The sequence below is a fragment of the Hypanus sabinus genome, unplaced genomic scaffold, assembly GCF_030144855.1.
Source record: "Hypanus sabinus isolate sHypSab1 unplaced genomic scaffold, sHypSab1.hap1 scaffold_259, whole genome shotgun sequence".
In the NCBI taxonomy this organism is placed as follows: Eukaryota; Metazoa; Chordata; class Chondrichthyes; order Myliobatiformes; family Dasyatidae; genus Hypanus; species Hypanus sabinus.
Window position 1 is genome coordinate 2,823 of NW_026780717.1, and position 18,714 is coordinate 21,536.

The 18,714-nt window shown below is 45.3% G+C and overlaps 1 protein-coding gene across 4 annotated transcripts in view; it reads right to left on the bottom strand.

The window, feature by feature from the left end:
• Positions 1-2,685: 2,685 nt before the first annotated feature.
• Positions 2,686-18,714, bottom strand: part of LOC132388054 (NACHT, LRR and PYD domains-containing protein 3-like) — a 49,453-nt gene continuing 33,424 nt past the window's right edge. For all 4 annotated transcript variants that reach the window (XM_059960413.1, XM_059960412.1, XM_059960411.1 and 1 more), the window contains 8 exons: positions 16,376-16,542; positions 15,947-16,118; positions 15,784-15,849; positions 6,046-7,759; positions 4,925-5,011; positions 4,280-4,450; positions 3,957-4,124; positions 2,686-3,789 (listed from right to left, as the gene is read on the bottom strand). In XM_059960413.1, the coding sequence (XP_059816396.1) occupies positions 3,702-3,789; positions 3,957-4,124; positions 4,280-4,450; positions 4,925-5,011; positions 6,046-7,759; positions 15,784-15,849; positions 15,947-16,118; positions 16,376-16,542 (2,633 nt within the window). In that variant the 3' untranslated portion in view covers positions 2,686-3,701. The remainder of the gene's footprint in view (positions 3,790-3,956; positions 4,125-4,279; positions 4,451-4,924; positions 5,012-6,045; positions 7,760-15,783; positions 15,850-15,946; positions 16,119-16,375; positions 16,543-18,714) is intronic.

Sequence of the window (18,714 nt, forward strand, 5' to 3'; positions counted from 1 at the left end):
AGTGGAAAAATCTCAAACTGTATTTTTCACTAGGAGAAGAATTGAAGTAGGGAAGAAGTTAAGGATGTATGGGATTGAATTAGAAAGGGTTAGATCATTTAAATTTCTGGGAGTTATATTTGAGTCACAATTAACGCGGGCAGACCATATCAGGAAAGTTGAGGAGAAAGGTAAAAAAGTAATAAACGTGATGAGATGTTTGACTGGTAGGGAATGGGGAGCAAGTTGTTCAGCATTAAAGAGAATATATGTGGCTTTAGTAAGATCTGTGATGGATTATGGAAGTGTAGCATATGGACCAGCAGCTCGGTCTCTTATAAGGAAATTGGATGTGATTCAGGCTCAGGTCTTGAGAGTGTGCAGTGGGACTTTTAAAACAGCACCAGTATCAGCCCTGCAGGTAGAAATGGGAATAATGCCTTTGGAATTAGCAAGGATGGAATTGATGGCAAACTACTCGGTTAATTTGCAGGGACAAAATGTTCCTCACCCTGCTAAAGGAGTGTTGCAGGAGTCCTGGGAAAATAGGAGGTTTCAGAGGGAAAAGTTTAGTCGGGTAGGGAGTAATATTGCTAGAACATGTGGAGTGTTTGATCTAAGGATAAGTCCTTCAGTAATGTATCAGGTTGTAGCTCCATGGAAGCTGGTATGGCCTGACGTAGACTGGCATGTGTTATAGTTAAAAAGGAAAGGAAAGTATAAAACTGATTTGGTAATTGCATTTAACTGCCATGTGATGAAAAAGTATAGTGATTATACTCAGGTCTATACAGATGGTGCCAAGGAACCTGAGACAGCAGTGACAGGGTGTGGGGTGGCTATACCAGCAAAAGCAATTGCAATCAGCAGAAGAACATCTGATAAGTTAGCGGTGTATACAGTGGAGATGTTGGCAGTGTTGGTTGTGTTGCGTTGGGTGGAGAAAACTAAACCAGTCAAAGCGTTGATATGCTCAGATTCATCTTCAGTACTAGCAAGTTTAAGGTCTTTTCACTCAAACAGCCAGCAAGATGTACTTCATGAAGTCCTTCAGTCAGTCACAAGAGTTGCAAATCAGGGAGGTCAGGTAAAATTTCTATGGGTTCCAGCTCATGTAGGGGTGAAGTGCAATGAAAGGGTGGATGAGTTGGCAAAGAGGGCAAGAAAGAAAGAAAATATAGAAATGCACATTATTATCAGTAAAGCAGAATTTAAGTGTATAATCTGTGAATAAATTAACCAAATGTGGCAAGAAAGATAGGACAGGGAGGGGAAAGGGAGGCATTTACATCAAATACAACAAAGTGTTGCAGGTACTAGGGTAGGAAGTAGATACAGAAGAGAGGAAATTGTGCGGAATTGTGCGGACCAGTTTAAGGTTGGGGCACTGTGCACTAAACCAAACATTGAAATTGATAGGGAAACACCAGACAGGACGGTGTGAGGAAAGTCAGGAAGTGGATTCAGTAGAGCATGTAGTTCTGAGTTGCAGGAAGTATGGGATACAGAGAGAGACGATGAGAATTAATCTGAATTTGGGGTGCAGGAATTCACAGGGTTTTGTTTTATAGGATATGATGGATAAACAGAAATAGGGTACTAGGATGGGGAGGATAAAGTGTAGGTTAGGGTATGTGTATGTGTGCGATTGGGTGAAGGGATTTAGAATGTGAGTCCATCGCATACTCTGGAGCAGAAGGAGGCGGGAATGCACCATTAAGCTGGGTGCCAACCGCCGTAATACGATAGAGAGAGAGAGAGAGAGAGAGAGAGAGAGAGAGAGAGAGAGAGAGAGAGAGAGAGAGAGAGAGAGAGAGAGAGAGAGAGAGAGAGAGAGAGAGAGAGAGAGAGAGAGAGAGAGAGCGAGCGCGTAGCGGGGGCTCGTCCCATCAGTCTCCGCTTGGAGTAACCCACCGGTGAAAGGCGAGTACACCCCGAGATTGTGTGATGGGATGGTGTGGAGGGAGGTTCAGTCTTTGTCTGATCCTGGGATTGTGTGATGAGACGGTGTGGAGGGAGCTGTACTCTGTTTGACTCCGGGAGGGTGTGATGGGACGGTCTGGATGGACCTTCAGTCTCTATATGAACCCGTGAGTATGCGGTCGGTCGCTGTTGAGCGATACTGACTCTGTGTCTGACCCTGAGATTGTATGACAGGCAGGTTTGGCGGGAGCCTCCCTTTGTGTCTGTCCCTGTGTGCGTGTGATGGGACGATGCGTGGGCAGCTTCAGTCTGTGTCAGATCCCAAGATTATCTGATGGGACTGTGTGTACGAAACGTCTTTCTGTGTCTGACCACGGGAGAGTGTCATGGGCGGTATGGAGAGAGCTTTACATTGTTTTGATCACGTGATTGTGCTGTGGCAAGAGGCAGAGAGAGTTTGACCCTGGGAGTGTGTGATGGGAAGGTGCGTTGGGAGCTTCACCGCTGCTCTATTGTCCATGCCTCTCCTGTTCGGGGCCTTTGTGGACGCAGGTCAGATTTAATACAATATATGGGCTTTTGTCGTTTTGTCTGCGAGAGCGAGAAGGGTGCGCGGATCTGGGCAGCGACCGAGTTCCTGGGCACCAGACTGTGAGACCGACCTACCTCAGCCTGCAGTTTGAGGCACTATGGACCACTGTTTCTTTGCACTGTTCCGCGGAGCAGCAGTAACCTCAGACCCGTTTCTCTCCTCGAATAAAACTCAAGACCGACACCAAGAAAGGAATTTACATCGGTTTAATGATTGCATCGTGGCAAATGTAAATTCAACAACGTCTGACCTCCATGAATATATGTTGCTCATTATTTTTTTAAACAAAACTATAAAAGTTTATTTGCGCAACGTATACAGAAGACAGGGAGTACACTCAGATTAAAATATGATTACTACCGTCCATTAAACAGTCAGATGCCTGCGGGCCACCGCTCCCGATGATCCCCCAATGTACCTATTGCGATCGGATACTCCCTGTCCAAAGACAGCCGGTCACGAACGTATCGTCGGAAGAGGGGCAAGCAGGCAGATCAGGTAGAATCCTCCATTTTCTGACTGCGAGATCGGTAAATGAGTATCACTGCCAGGCACAGGAGCAAGCGCACCAGGAGCTCCTCCTAGGGTCCCACCCCGTTGTGTACTGGGTGTCCGTATATGAGGAGCGCCGAGCTAAGATGCTGCCAGAACCTAAGCAGTAGTCCCATCAGATACTCAAAGAGGGGCTGCAACCTCCCTGTCAGTCACACATAATTGACTGACCGGCGACAACGAGTGACCGGTTGAATAATCAGTCCCGTTTCTCACCGTCATTCTGGTCGGGGGACCGATGAGTATAAAATCACACTTCACGGAGGTGTCCGAGATCGCTGCAGATCCAGGGTCACTGCCGAGGGATTTGTCAATTTAACATCATTATATCGGCTACACTGTGGAATGTACCGTTTTCAGCCCGAAGTGAGCATAAGGATTCTCTCCCTGGATAATCCATCCCAGGAACACTGAGGTCCCAGACTGTGTAAGTCCCTGGCGCTTCACTTGGAGGAGCTCCCGAAACCAGTCACCAGGAGATAGCAGCGCCGCTGGGCAGGACACGTAATTACGCCAGACCTCTTGTGACGTCACAGGACACTCGGCTGGAGCGTGGTCCGTTGGAAACATTGGTTATTAAATAGGGAAGGCAGCTCTTAAAAGGGAGTACGGGGAAATTCGGCAAAAAATGTCCCAATTCCGTGGGCGCGAATGTTCACACGGATACTCTCAGACCGGGTCTGGTTTCATCCAAAGAACTCAGTTCCTTCCTCCCGGTCTCACTGAACTTATTCACAATCAGCCTGAAACAGATGGGTGGGAGAATAAAGATGAAATAAACAGATTACACAATAGTGTCAGTAACAGGGGACCGGGGTTAATGTTTCAACGACACGCACAGACAACTATCACCAGAATACCCGCGGATCCGCTAATATTTTATCAATTGAACATTCACACAAACACTCACTCGATCCGCTGCAGATTCGGGAGGGTCTGTATGAGGCGGCGAAGAGCAGTCACAGATTGGTCTGTGAGAAAATTGTAACTTAAGTACAGCCCCGTCAGTGATGGGTTTGTACTGAACGCGAAGACAAGGTGGTCGACACCAGCGCTTGTGAGACAGACACGGCACAAACTGGAGATGAGAGAAAGTGAGAGTGAAGGACACAGAGAGACAGGAGACGGTACAAATCCCCAGTGTTTATCTGTAACACAATTACTGATCACATTAATGTTCAGTGTCAGATAGCCAGTGACTGTAAACACAATCTCCCACAGTCTGGTACTTACCACAGTTTCTGTATTTTACACTCTGACTTCCTCAGAGCCGCAGACACCAGTTTCACCCCTGAATCTCCCAGTATATTATCACTCAGATCCAGTACCGTCAGTGATGAGTTTGTACTGAGAGCGGAGGCGAGGTCCTCGGCACCAGAATCTGTGAGACCGACGTCAATCAACCTGCAAATACAAGACAGGGGGTAACGCGCAAGTACACAGGAGACGGTACAAATCCCCAGTGTTTATCAGTAACACAGTTTCTGATCACATTAATGTTCAGTGTCAGACATCTAGTGACTGTAAACACAATCTCCCACAATATGGTACTTACTCCAGTTTCTGTATTTTACCCTTCCACTTCTTCAGAGCCACAGACACCAGTTTCACTCCTGAATCTCCCAATATATTATCACTCAGGTTCAGCTCTGCCAGTGATCGGTTTGTACTGAGAGCGGAGGCGAGATACACGGCACCCGAATCTGTGAGACCGACACGGGTCAACTTGGAGATGAGAGAGAGTGAGGGTGGGCGCAGAGAAACAGGAGACGGTACAAATCCCCAATGTTTATCAGTGACACAATTACTGATCACATTAATGTTCAGTGTCAGACACCCAGTGACTGTAAACACTATCTCCCACAGTCCAGTACTTACCGTAGTTTCTGTATTTCACACCCCGGGTTCTTCAGAGCCGCAGACACCAGTTTCACTCCTGAATCTCCCAGCTTATTGTGACCAAGGCTAAGCACAAACAGAAAAAATGATGAACAAAGTGATTCAAACCGTGGGTCTGAGGGAATTTCTCTCACTCGGATATTTCAGGAAACATTAAACCCTCCAGAAAATCACTGATCAGAGTTCCCATCACTGTCAATGTCCGTCACTGCCCAGCTCAAGGGGATTCACCGAATGTCAGTAATTTAGTCAGTCAATGTGACCCTGCAAACTCCACATATTCTGTCTCATACTCTGAATGATAGAAAAGTGTTCCAGACGTGAAAAGGTGTGGAAGGAGCCCGGGTCAAAAGTGGGAGAGAGTGCCACAGTGAGGAAGATTTGTGAATGGGAAAGTGTCAGTGAGACCCACCTGAGAAAAAGGGATAGGCAGAAAGAATCTGCAGGAGGAAGTGGAATGGGGTGTAGAAGGAAGAAGGAGAGATGGCACAGAATGTATGGGAAATGGGGAGCAGAGAGATCCCCATGAGAAAATGGGATGGGGATGAGCGGTCCCACAGGAGGATATCAATGGGAAAAAAAGAATCTGGCAGACGAGGGGATGGCCTAAAGACATGGCACAGGCGGTGTGGGTTTTCAATGAAGCCCACAATCGGGACAGGTGATACGCCTATGGTTGTGGGCAGGGGTGGAAAATCTCACAATGTTATTTCTTTCTTTCTCACTGGGACAGTGTGATGACGGTCTCTTGTCTCTCACCTGGAAGGTGGTGTGAATCTCTGACCCACCTGCTGCAGTCAGTATCGGTCTGGGTGTCAGTAACAGTGAGAAGGAACATTGTCAATGGACGTGTCACAGGCAGCGAGAAACACGGACATTCCTGTGATTTACTCCCATTAAACCAATGGCCGTTGTTCACTGATCTGATGAAGTCTCCAACATCCCTTCACAAGGAACCACAGAACCCTCCCGTCCTTGGGGAATTACTGACCGATACCCTGGGCATTTGTCACAATTCTTCTCAATCTGATTTACTACAGTTTTACCCAAATCCCTATGGAACAGTTTCACAGATCAGAGTAAAAGATAAATCAAGTTACCTCAAATCCTGGCACTTGTGCAGCCCGGGTCCCAGCCGCTGTATTCCTTCACACTGAATGTGGCAGTTCCCCAGGTCGAGGTGTTTTATTGTATCACAGAGTCCGATGACCTGAGACAGGACCGCGCAGTCAATCGGGGTCAGTGTCATTCCACTGAATGAAAGTGTTTCCACAGATCCCAGTGCGGCCTGAGCCAGTCCACGATTCTGAGACTCAAACAGGTAGTGCAATGTGTTCAGGAAACTCCTTTTACCAGCTTCACTCCATGTGTTTCCACTCTGGCGTTTAACCTCCTCCTTCACCCAGTCAATAACCCGGCAGGTTGTTTGATGAGGAAATGGACCCAGAAACTCCTCCAGGCCCGCAACGGTCATTGGGGAGGAGAGACCAGCAACAAAACGGAGAAATAACTCAAACCGCCCATCTGTCGTGTTGTGGGCTTCAGTGAGGAATTTCAAGATATCCCCGGGATGTGGATTCAGGAATTGTGCGACTGCAGCTACAAACTCTTGGATGGTGAGGTGTGGGAATGTGTACACCACGCTCCGGTCATAATCCTCTCTTTCCAAAAGCTCTATGAGGAACCCGGACAGGAACTGGGAAGGCTGCAGTTTGTAGTTGATCAAATCCCCATCTGTAAACACAATTTTCCTCTCGAACACTCCTCTGAAGGCCATCTGACCAACCCTGAGTAACACATCACGGGGGTTCTCAATCTCACGGCCGTGATTTCTCAGGATGTTGTAAATATAGTAAGAGTACAGTTGGGTGATGGTCTTGGGAACTTGTTGCGGGTCCCTGACTGTTTGTGTGAAGAAGGGGCCCAGTGCCAGAGCGAGGATCCAGCAGTAGGAGGGGTTGTAGCTCATGGTGTACAGGATCTCGTTCTGCTTCACGTGTTTGAAGACAGCTTCTGCCACCGTCTGATCTTCAAAATGCCTGTGGAAATATTTCTCCTGTTCCTCACCAACAAATCCCAGGATTTCAGCACAGAGATTTATCTCCGACTTTTTCAATAATTGTAACGTAGTGGGGCGTGTTGTCACCAGCACCGAACACCCTGGGAGCAGCCTGTGCTGGATTAAACCGACCACAATATCAGACACCTTACACCAGGATTCAGGATCTATGCATGTGTGCTGAGGATCTGTATCTCTCTGACAGTCAGCAAAACCAATTATGTCATTGAATTCATCCAAACCATCGAATATAAACAGCAATCCCTCTGGGTTCTTCAAGACCTCCCTCAGGATATTCCGGAAGTAAGGATACTGATCAAGAATCAATTCCCTCAGGTTTATTCGACAGTTGATAGAGTTTAAATACCGGAATTTAAAACTGAAGACGAACTTGAATTGTTTGTATATTTTCCCTGTGGCCCAGTCATAAACAATCTTTTGTACCATTGTTGTTTTCCCGATCCCAGCGACTCCGGCTACTGCTGCCGAAATCCCAGATTTTGATTTACTCCTGGAAAAGCTGCTCTGGAACAACTGATCGAACCGGAATTTTTCTGTGCAGTCCTCATGGTCTCTGCCTCTTGCCAGCAGCTCATGTTCCACCAGTCTCCGATTTCCAACAGTAGAAATGACCGTGAGCTCAGCGTATCGATCAACCAGCTGGAAAACCTTCACCTTCTCCCTCATCAGGATCGTGTTCACTCTCAGTGTTTCAGTTTGTGCCCGCAGAGTCTCCTTGTGTTTCTGTTGAACATCTTCCATGGGAACAGACAGTGGACAAACTGTTAGATGCCTCAACTCAGAACTCAGTATTTAAGCACATAAGTGTTAGCTCAAAGCTATTGCATTAATTGGATTCATCAATGGATGTTCGTGCAGTAAAGTAAATTCAATTAACAGACTGCCGACTGGACAGAGTGACTTAGTCCAGATAAAAACCAGATCATCACATTTTCATATTAACTGTGCTGTGAAGGTGAGTATTTCCCTGGTAGTTTACTGACCCCCAACTGTCCGGTACTGGACATCCTCCCATTAATGCCAGAGATGTCATTGTTCCTGTGGAAGAACTTTGAAAGTCCAGTATTGACGTGGCGTATGGAGATAGAGAAGAGTGTAGTGGGTATTCAAACAAAGGAGCAGATCGGGAATCACAGCTATCCCTCCCCTCTCCCCGTCATTGATTCAAGAAGTACTGTCTTTGATCAGTATGTCCACTGTGTGGGATGTGATGGGGGGGGAGAAAATGTCATTGTCTTTTCAGGAGATTGAGACAGTCAGCATTTTGACATTAAAAAGCAAACAATCCCCCCCCCCATCATCACAGATGCTGATCAGCTCACTGAGTTCTTCCAGAAAATAGTTGAGCCGACTACACAATTTGGATAGCGGAGGATGAGAGGTGACCTGATAGAGGTGTGTAAGATGATGAGAGGCATTGATCGTGTGGATAGTCAGAGGCTTTTTCCCCAGGGCAGAAATGGTTGCCACAAAAGGACACAGGTTGAAGGTGCTGGGGAGTCGGTACAGAGGAGATGTCAGGGTTAAGTTTTTATTTTACTCAGAGAGTGGTGAGTGCAAGGAATGAGCTGCCGGCAACGGTGGTGGAGGCTGATACGATAGGGTCCTTTAAAATACTTTCAGATAGTACATGGAGCTTAGAAAGATGGAGAGCTATGGGTAAGCCGAGTAATTTCTAAGGTGCGGGCATGTTCCGCGCAAATGTGTGGGTCGAAGTGCTTGTATTGTGCTCTGGCTTTACTATGTTACTATTTTTTCTGTGTTTCTATGGTCTATGACTTTAAATACAAGTTTGGAGACCACGGCGATTTCAAATCGGGTGCTGCAGAAAGCAACTGAGACCGGGAAGTTTCGTTAGCAGGTGGTTCAGGTTTTCAGCTGCTCCAGGACCTGCATGGAACATAGAACAGCACGGGAATGCGAACCTCTGCCAATAACGTTTTAGTGCCAGACTGATGGCACATTAAACTCTGCCTTCCTCAATTTAGCTGCAGACCTGTCCGTATTCACAGCCATATTACAACAGAATTTGTGTTCACTGCTCCCAACGGCTCTCCCAGGCAATATGGGGAGTGCTCAAGGTTAAGACAGATGCGATCATCCCCAGTAGAGATAGAGGATTTGATATGCAGGTAAATTCTGGAAAGATGCAATAGCAGCTAGTTTACTGCAGAAGGTAATTTTAACATTCCATGTGTTGCTGATGACCCAGCATATTCTGTCCCGTCTTTCCTTACTGCAAGTGTATTTCAGGAATCATCTCCGATGGTGGGATGTGTTCTGGGAATAATGTGTGTAATATCTGAACTAATGAAGAGGCCATATTGCAGCTGGTATCTCTACTGGGGATGATCGCATCTGCCTTAACCTTGAGCACTCCCCATATTGCCTTAGTGCTTGAACTCGCCAGAATTTCCTCTCAGTGCAGCTGCCAAATTTCCAAGATCAGTAAATAATGCTCCCCAATCACTTTAACCTCGCCCTCAAATCTGAAATATCAGAACTCTAGAAAATTGGGCTGCCAATTCCGTCTCTCTCAATCAAATAAGATCAACAAATTTTACTACCAAAACTGCACACAATACTGCAGATTCGGCCTCACCGATGCCTTATACAACCTCACCATAACATTCCAACTCTTATACTTAATACGTTGATTTATAAAGGCCAATGTGCCTAAAGCTCTTTTTACGAACCTATCTACCTGTTGAAATTGCTGGGGCCATGGCAGATATATTTAAAAACGTCAGTATCTATGGGTGATGTGCCGGTGGATTGGAGGATAGCTCATGTTGTTCCGTTGTTTAAAAAAGGTTCTAAAATTAAACCGGGAAATTATAAACCGGTAAATTTGCGGTCGGTAGTAGGTAAATTATTGGAAGGAGTATTTGCATAGGCAGGAGCTTATAAGGGAGATTCAACATGTTAGGTCATGCCTACCAAATCTATTCGAGTTTTTCGAGGAGTTCACAAGGAATGTGGATGAAGGGAAGGCAGTGGATGTTGTCTACATGGGCTTCAGTAAAGCCTTTGACAAGGTCCCGCATGGGAGGTTAGTTAGGAAGATTCAGTCGGTAGGAGTACATGGAGAGGTAGTAAATTGGATTACACCTTGGCTTAATGCGAGATGCCAGAATGTGGTAGAGGAGGATTGCTTCTCTGCGTGGAGGCCTGTGACTAGTGGTATGCCACAGGGATCAGTACTGGGTCCATTGTGACTTATCATCTATATCAATGATCTATATGATAATGTAAATTGGATCAGCAATTTTGCTGATGATACAAAGATTGGAGGTGTAGTGGACAGTGAGGAAGGTTTTCGAAGCCTACAGTGGGATTTCGACCAGCTAGAAAGATGGGCTGAGAAACGGCAATTGGAGTTTAATACAGACGAGTGTCAGGCAAGGCACTTTGGAGGGACAAATCATAGTGGAACATACAAGGTAAATGGTCGGGCACTGAGTAGTGCAGTAGAACAGAGAGATGTGGGAATACAGATACAAAGTTCACTAAAAGTGTCGTCTCAGGTAGATTGGGTCATAAAGAGAGCTTTTGGAACGTTGGACTTTATAAATCAAAGTATTGAGTATAAGAGTTGCAATGTTATGGTGAAGTTGTGTAAGGCATTAGTGAGGCCGAACTTGGAGCACTGTGTGCGGTTACGATCAGCAAAATACAGGAAGGATATTACTAAGGTTGAAGGAATACAGAGAAGGTTTACAAGGATGTTGCTGGGACGTGTGAAACTGAGTTAAAGAGAAAGGATCAATAGGTTAGGACTTTATTTCCTGGAGCGTAGACGAATGAAGGGAGATTTGACAGAGGTGTATGAAATTATGATGGGTACAGATAGAGTGAATGCAAGCGGGCTTTTTCCACTGAAAGCTAGGGAATAAAACCAGAGGACATGGGTTAAGAGTGAAGGGGGAAAAGTTTAAAGGGAACATGGGGAGGGGGCTTCTTCACACAGAGAGTGTTAGGAGTGTGGAATGAGCTACCAGTTAAAGTGGTAAATTTGGGCTCACTTTTAACATTTAAGAAAAGCTTGGACAGGTACATGGATGAGAGGGGTATGAAGCGAGATGGTCTAGGTGCAGGTCAGTGGGACTAGGCAGAGAAATGGTTCGGTACAACCAAGAAGGGCCAATGTGCTGTAATGTTCTATGTTTCTATGGTTCTAACATCACACTTCCATGTGCTGATAAACACTCAAAATCCCACTACCTAACCCACAGCTCTTTCCGCTGAACTAACTAGTTCAGACCAAACAATTCCATCATGTTAGTTTTCCTGCCATTGCCGGCCTTACAATAAGTTTTATTAGAATAACCTGTATCTACTAGGCAGGAGATAATGTATCTGGACAAGTGCTTGGAGTGGCGGTGGAGAGCATTGTGTCTCTGTTATGGAAAGGAATGGCGATGCCCTGAATTGAGGACCTGAATTAGGAGAAGGCAGATGTCAATGTAATACATGGTCTGGATGAGGTGTAGGGACAGTTAGTTGCAGCTAAACTACAGATGAGAACAGATTTATATAAGGATGTCGGAAACATGCCAAGTGTGTACAGGAATTCACTGAGATTGCAGAGCCTTTCAGGAGTGTGCAGGATCACAATATGTCAGGACCCTGCCAGGGGTGTGTGGTGTCTCATAGTGTGTCAGGACGCTGTCGGTTGTATGTGGGATCTCACACTGACTCAGTACCCTACTAGGGATGTGTGTGATCTCAGGAACCTGCCGGGGGTTTGTGTGGTCGCAAGAGTGTTCGGAACCAGCCAGGTATGTGTGGTCTAATAGTGTCTTAGGACCCTGTCAGGATGTGTGGGGTCTCACAGTGTCTCAGGACCGTACTAGGGGTGTGGGGGTCTCATGGTGTGTCCGGATCAATTCAGGGGTGTGTTGGGTCACGAAGACAGTCAAGACCCTGCCAGAGGTGTGTGGGGGTCTCACAGTGTTTAGGGTGCTGAAAAAATACACGGAGTTACAAAGGAAGGAAGCTGATAGGTAGGACTGCAAGTGTAGTAATCTCCTAATTCCTACCTGTGCCACCCGACAGTAAGGACAGGTAAACAGTGAGGTATGCATGTCTGAAGAATTGGAGCTGGAAGGAGGGAATCAGATTTCTGAATAATCGGGACAAAAGGGACGTGTTGCACTTAAATTCCGGGAGTGTCAATATTCTTGAAGGCAGATTTACTGAAGCTATTGAAGCAGTATAAACTGATATGGCAGGGGGATTGGAACCAGAATGATAGAGCTGGGGATCAGCCATCAGCTTTACAAGTAGCTGATAGGTGTAACATGAATGGAAGGAAGGACAATCGCATGACTGGCTACAAATGCAGTCAGAGCAAAGAATGAAATTGTATCAACGTTGCAAATTTCAAAAGGACAAAGGATGCAGAATGGAAGGTGCAGTATATAAATGTACGTAGCATTCAGTATAAGGTGGATGAACTTGTTGCACAATTAGAAATCGGTCGGTATGAGATGAAAGGCATTACTGAGTCGTAGGTGAAAGAAGACGACAGTTGGGAGCTTAACGTCAAAAGCTATACTTTCGATCGAAAGGGCCGGCAGGAAGGCTTATAAGGGCTCTGTTGGTAAGTGATAGAATTAAGTCTTTAGAAAGAAGTATTATAGGGTCGGAGAATGTTGATTTTATAGTTGTTGTTAAGAAGTTGCAATAGTTAAGAAAATATTAATGGAGACTTAAATCGGCCTTCAAATATTATCCACACTGGAAAGGCATGCTATAGGGTAATGACAAAATTGCAATGGGGTCTTAAATATGCAAGAGGATTGTGAAACTCAGGTTGGTATTGGATGACAAGAGAGGTAATTTGTTGCACGCCTACGAGATGGCTTTAGAGCAGCTAGTGATTGACACTGCTCTGGAAAGTCTGTCTTCGAGTTGGTACTGTGTAATTAGCCAGATGCTATTAGGAAGCTTAACGTGAAGGAACCCTGAGGAAGCAGTGATCATAATATGATTGAATTCATAGTGCAATTTGAGACCGAGAAGCATAGCTGACTTGTATCTGTATAGCAATGGAATTACAGAGACATGAGAGAGGAGCTTGCAGCGGAGGATTGAAGAAGGATACTTGCGCGGAGCAGAGACGGCGGGAGTTTCTGGGAATAGTTCACAGGGCGCAGGATATGTATGTCCCACAGAGGAATAAGTTCTCAAATGGCAAGGGTAGACAACCGTGGCTAACAAAGGATGTTAAGGACTGCTAAAAGGCTGGGGAAGGGCATATGCTAGCAAAAGTGAGTAAAAGTCGGGTGATTGGCAAGCTTTTAAAATTTAACAAGGCAACTTAAAAACAGCTGTAATAAGTGATCAAGGCTATAGAAAGGAAATTATATTCTGGTTAGATTAACCTCAGTGATTGGCCAAGTGTTGGAGGCTCTTATTAAGGATGAGGTACTTGGAGCCTAATGATAAAATAAGTCAAAGTCAATGTGAAACCTTGCCAAGGGAAATCTTGCCTGAAAAATCTGTTAAGAGTTAAGAGTTGTTATAGGAATTAGCAAGAAAGGTGGGAAAAAAAGAGGCCATGGATTTCATTTACTTGGATTTTGAAAAGACGTTTGATAAAGTGCCATACAAGAGGCTGCCTACCAAGATAAAATTGGAAGAAAGGGAAAAAATTGGCAGATAGAATACAGTGCTGTAAAATATATGATAATGCATTTTTGGTAAAAAAAGAACAACAGAGCCGACATTTATCAAAATGTGGAGAAGGTTCAAACACAAGAGGTGCAGCCTCGTGTAGGACTCTCGGAAGATTAATTTACAGGTTGAGTCTGTGGTAAGGAAGGCAAGTGCAAACGCAATGTGTCAGAATCCTGGAGGGAGTGTGTGCTGTCTCACAGTGTGTCAGCAATCTGACAGCGGGGTCTCAGAGAGTGTCAGGACCCTGTCAGCAGTGTGTGGGGTTTGAAAGTGTGTCAAAACCCTGTTACGGTGTGGGTGTCTGACAGTGTGTCAGGATCCTGTCAGGGGTGTGTGGGATCTCCCTGTGTGTCAGGACCCTGCTGAGAATGTGTGGGTTCTCCATTCAACAGATTTCGGCGAGATGGGGAGCGTGGGAAAACGATGTTTGTTGAAATACAACACGAGTGAATCTGCAGATGCTGGAAATAAATAAAAACACAACATGCTGACAGAACTCAGCGGGCCAGACAGCATCCATGGGAGAAGGTAGTGACGACGTTTCGGGCTGAAGCCCTTCATCAGGAGTCAAAGAACCCTCTCTTCTGTTAAATGTAGCGTTCTGTGATCCAACTCCTTCTGTGATTATGAAGCCTCACAATCTCTTGATCCAATCCTCGGGCTCCACTTTCACCGACACATTGTATTTACGGATGCAGTGAGCTTCTTATACAGACGTTCAGAATTTACATAATCTCAATATTAATTATGATTGTTTTCAGTCCTCTGCACCTTCTTTGCCACAATCCACAACCCTCGGTTTCCCTGTCCTAATTCCCATCTCTCATCCTTCCACAGTGTCCATCACACAACACCGGCAGACAGGAATTTCAGCTTCTGTGTACTGAGCTGTGGAATCTGTCCCCCAGTCTCACCCTCTCTAACACTGTAGCAGTGTTTGCACTAGGGAGTGTAGATGTGAACACAGCGGGTTCATCTACTGCTCTGTGGTTGAACAGACCAGTTGGGATGTTCCCTGCTTTTCTAATTAAAGTGATGCTATTATTACTATTCTGTGACTGGAACTTCAGTGGACGCCCAACTCTGAGAAAATATAATTTGCGGGAACTGGGGGAGTTTGGAAAATGGTTCAGGGTGAGGCTGTTCAGGAGGGGCAGTGCCTGGCAAGGGAAGGTTTTCACTATTTGCTGTGAAGAAATATAAGTTTATTTTCCATTCTCCAGATCGCCCCTTCTCCACTCACTCCGGTGGGGATCTGCAGTTGCAGGCCCCAGAGCGGTGTGACCACTTTCCTCAAACTCGCCAGCTCTCTGCCTCTTTCCACAAAATGTCCTTTGAAAACTCTCCCTCTAGCAAACACGTTTCCCTGTGTCTCACTGTGTTCTCTGTCTCAGTTCCAATATTTACCTGGTCAGATCCTTGGGGCTCAAAAACTGAACCGCCCGACGCAAATTACAACTGTTGGTGGAAACAGAGGCCAAGTTTCAACTTGATGAACTCCGCCTCAGCCTCATCTGGGCCACTGCGTACCGTTCTGATCACCCCACTACCGGAGGGATGTTGAGGCTTTAGAGAGGGAGCAGAAGAAGTTCACCGGGATTCTGCCTGGTTTAGAGGGCATGTGCTATCATGAGAGGCTGGATAAAATTAGCTTGTTTTCTCTGGATCATCGGAGGACGAGGGGGGCTCTGACACAGGTTTACAAGATTATGAGAGGAATAGATCGAGTGGATAGAGAAAATCGGTTTGTCACGGTTGAAATGTCTATTACCAGAGGGAATTCATTGAACGTGAGAGAGTATATAAATGAAGGGGGATGTGAGGGATAGTTTTTTTTTAATCAGTGTCATAGATGCCTGGAAAGCACTGCCTGCTAATTCTTTGAAGTTTTCAAGAGACGTTTGGACAGGCCTATGGATGGAAGGAAGATGGAGGCACATGGACATGGTGCAGGAAGGAAAGACTAGAGTTTGAGTGCATTTGATTTACATCTTAGCTGATTCGGTACAATATTATTTGCCTAATGGCCTATTCCAGTGTATAACCCTTCAATGTTCGATGCATGTTCACTTACCTTTCAGCTCACTGAGAACCTTAAGTAAATCTTGAGCGGGGTTTGATCGATGGGAGGGATCACAGCCTGTATGAATTTGAAGAAATTGAGGGAATAATGTGTAAAATTGTTAAGTGTTCTGTGTTTCAATCCAAATTTAAATTAATCTCTGATATCATCTCACCATATCCCTGTATTTCCTTCAGTATTTTGTCGAACTTTGGGACTGCATTCCGCATTTTGACAAAGGTTTCCCACATCACCCTCCGGGCGCGGGAGCCTTTCTCCATCACCAGGCTCAGGAGGAGTTTAGAACTGTCCGCCCGCTCTCCCTTATCAGCGAGATCAGTGATTTTCTGTGAAGAGTAACGGTGAACATATTGGGGACTGACATCACACAGAGAATAAGAAGTAAATGATGTGCTCTGTAACGGGATCACACTGGGCCGTCACCCTTTTCACCCTTTTCTATCACTGGTTCAGATTCACATGTTTGAGGTTGTATGAACAGTATTTATGTCCTCGCTGTTCTTTTATCTAATTTCATATGCGATGAGACAGATTTCCGACACGTGATGCGCGAGAAGTCAAACCCATTCTCCCTTCCACTCACCCGATGTTCCTCTCCGCTGAACTGATTCTCGACCGTTAACGCCTGGCTCACTTCGTGCACCCCTCCTTCCATCGCCTGCTCCAGCCTGTCCCCGTAGAAGTTCGTCAGCTGCAGCAGCTGGAAATCGTTCCAGCTTGCCAAGAGCTCGGTGATCACTGAACTCGGACCTGTGAAGGAAAATGGGGAGGATTAAGGAAATTACTGAGGCCTGACACCATATCGGGCAGTAACTTTCTCTCTGGTAGCTGAAGATGGTGCGCAGCAGGTCACAAAACATATTCTGAAGTATCTGGGGCAATGGGCGCGGTCCCGGAATGTGTGGTTGGTGGGGTGTGGATTGTGGGGTGTTGGGATGTATAGTTACATCTGCTGAAAGAAGATCTTTCTTGTCCCCGAGAATAAACGTCGACTCTGGAAAGGACACTGCTTATTCCTAAGAATACAGAGACCATTGGACATAACTATCTTCGTACTGCCCATTAGAACTGCTTTGCTCTGGTCAGATTCTGGTGCTCTGCCTGCCTATTCAATCCCTTCCTTGGCAAATCTCTGGGATATTTCACAAAATGTTGGAGGAACTCAGCGGGTCAGGCAGCATCCATGGAGGAGAATAAGCAATTGATATTTCGGGCCAAGGTCATTCATTGGGACTGGAAATGAGGGGACAGAAATTCTAGATTTTGCCACATTACATTCTATTCCTTGTGGTCATGATCTGAAACGTCAACTGTTTATTCCTCACCATGGATGCTTCCTGACCTGTTAAGTTCTGTCAGTATTCAGTGTGTCTTTGTGTTACTTGAAACTTCTAGCATCTGCAGAATGACTTGTGTTCTGGAATACCTCACTGTGTTAATGTGCATCACAGACTGCTAATAAGAACAGCATGTAGACAGTAATTGTACTCCTAAGTTCGCGCAGAGATGTTTCTCTCTCTCTCATCTCTCAGATCAGTCCCTTCACAAATAGTTTGTAAATTGCCGATATTAAATTAAACCCAGACACAGAGTCAAGGCAATATTTATAAATTAAAATAATTCGCCAGCATACCCGTGACCTTTCCCGATATCGTTCTGTTACTCTTGAAAGGGAGCAGTGGAAGACCAGGAAATTATAGACCAGTGAGTCTTACCTCAGTGGTTCATAATTTATAAATATATAACCATATAACAATTACAGCACGGAAACAGGCCATCCCGGCCTTTCTAGTCCGTGCCGAACGCTTAATCTCACCTAAACGGCGCTCAGCCCGTAACCCTCCAATCCTTTCCTGTCCATATACCTATCTAATTTTACTTTAAATGACAATACCGAACCAGCATCTACCACTTCGACTGGAAGCTCGTTCCAGTCAGCTACCACTCTCTGAGTAAAGAAATTCCTCCTCCTGTTACCCTCAAGCTTTTGCCCCCTAAATCTTAACTCATGTTCTCTTGTTCGAATCCCCCTAATCTCGACGGAAAAAAAAGCTTATCCACGTCAACTCTATCTATCTCACTCTTAATTTTAAATGCCTCTATCAAGTTCTCCCTCAACCTTCTACGCTCCAAAGAATAAAGACCTAACTTGTTCAACCTTTCCCTGTAACTTAGGTGCTGAATCCTAGGTAACATTCTAGTAAATGTTCTCTGCACTCTCTCTACTTTGTTGATATAATTCCTATAATTCGGTGACCGCAACTGTACACAATACTCCAAATTCGGCCTTACCAATGACTTGTACAATTTTAACATTACATCCAAACTCCTATATTCAATGCTCTGATTTATAAAGGCCAGCATACAAAAAGCTTTCTTCAACACCCTATCCACATGAGATTCCACCTTAAGGGAACAATTCATTATTATTCCTAGATCACTCTGTTCTGCTGAATTCTTCAATGCTCTACCATTTAATATGTATGTCCTATTTGGATTATTCCTACCAAAATGTAGCACCTCACACTTATCAGCATTAAACTCCATCTGCCATCGTTCAGCCTACGCTTCTAACTGGCCTAAATCTCTCTGAAAGCTTTGAAAACCTACTTCATTATCCACAACGCCACCGACCTTTGTATCATCTGCATACTTACTGGTACAATTTATCACCCCATCATCCAGATCATTAATGTATATGACAAACAACTTTGGACCCAATACAGACCACTGTGGCACACCAGTATTCACCTGCCTCCAACCTGACAAACCATTATCCACAGCTACTCTCTGATATCTCCCATCCAGCCACGGTTGAATCCATTTTACTACTTCAATATTAATACCTAACGATTGAACCTTCCTAACTACCCTTCCGTTCGGAACCATGTTACAAGTCTCACTGGTCCATATAGTCAACAT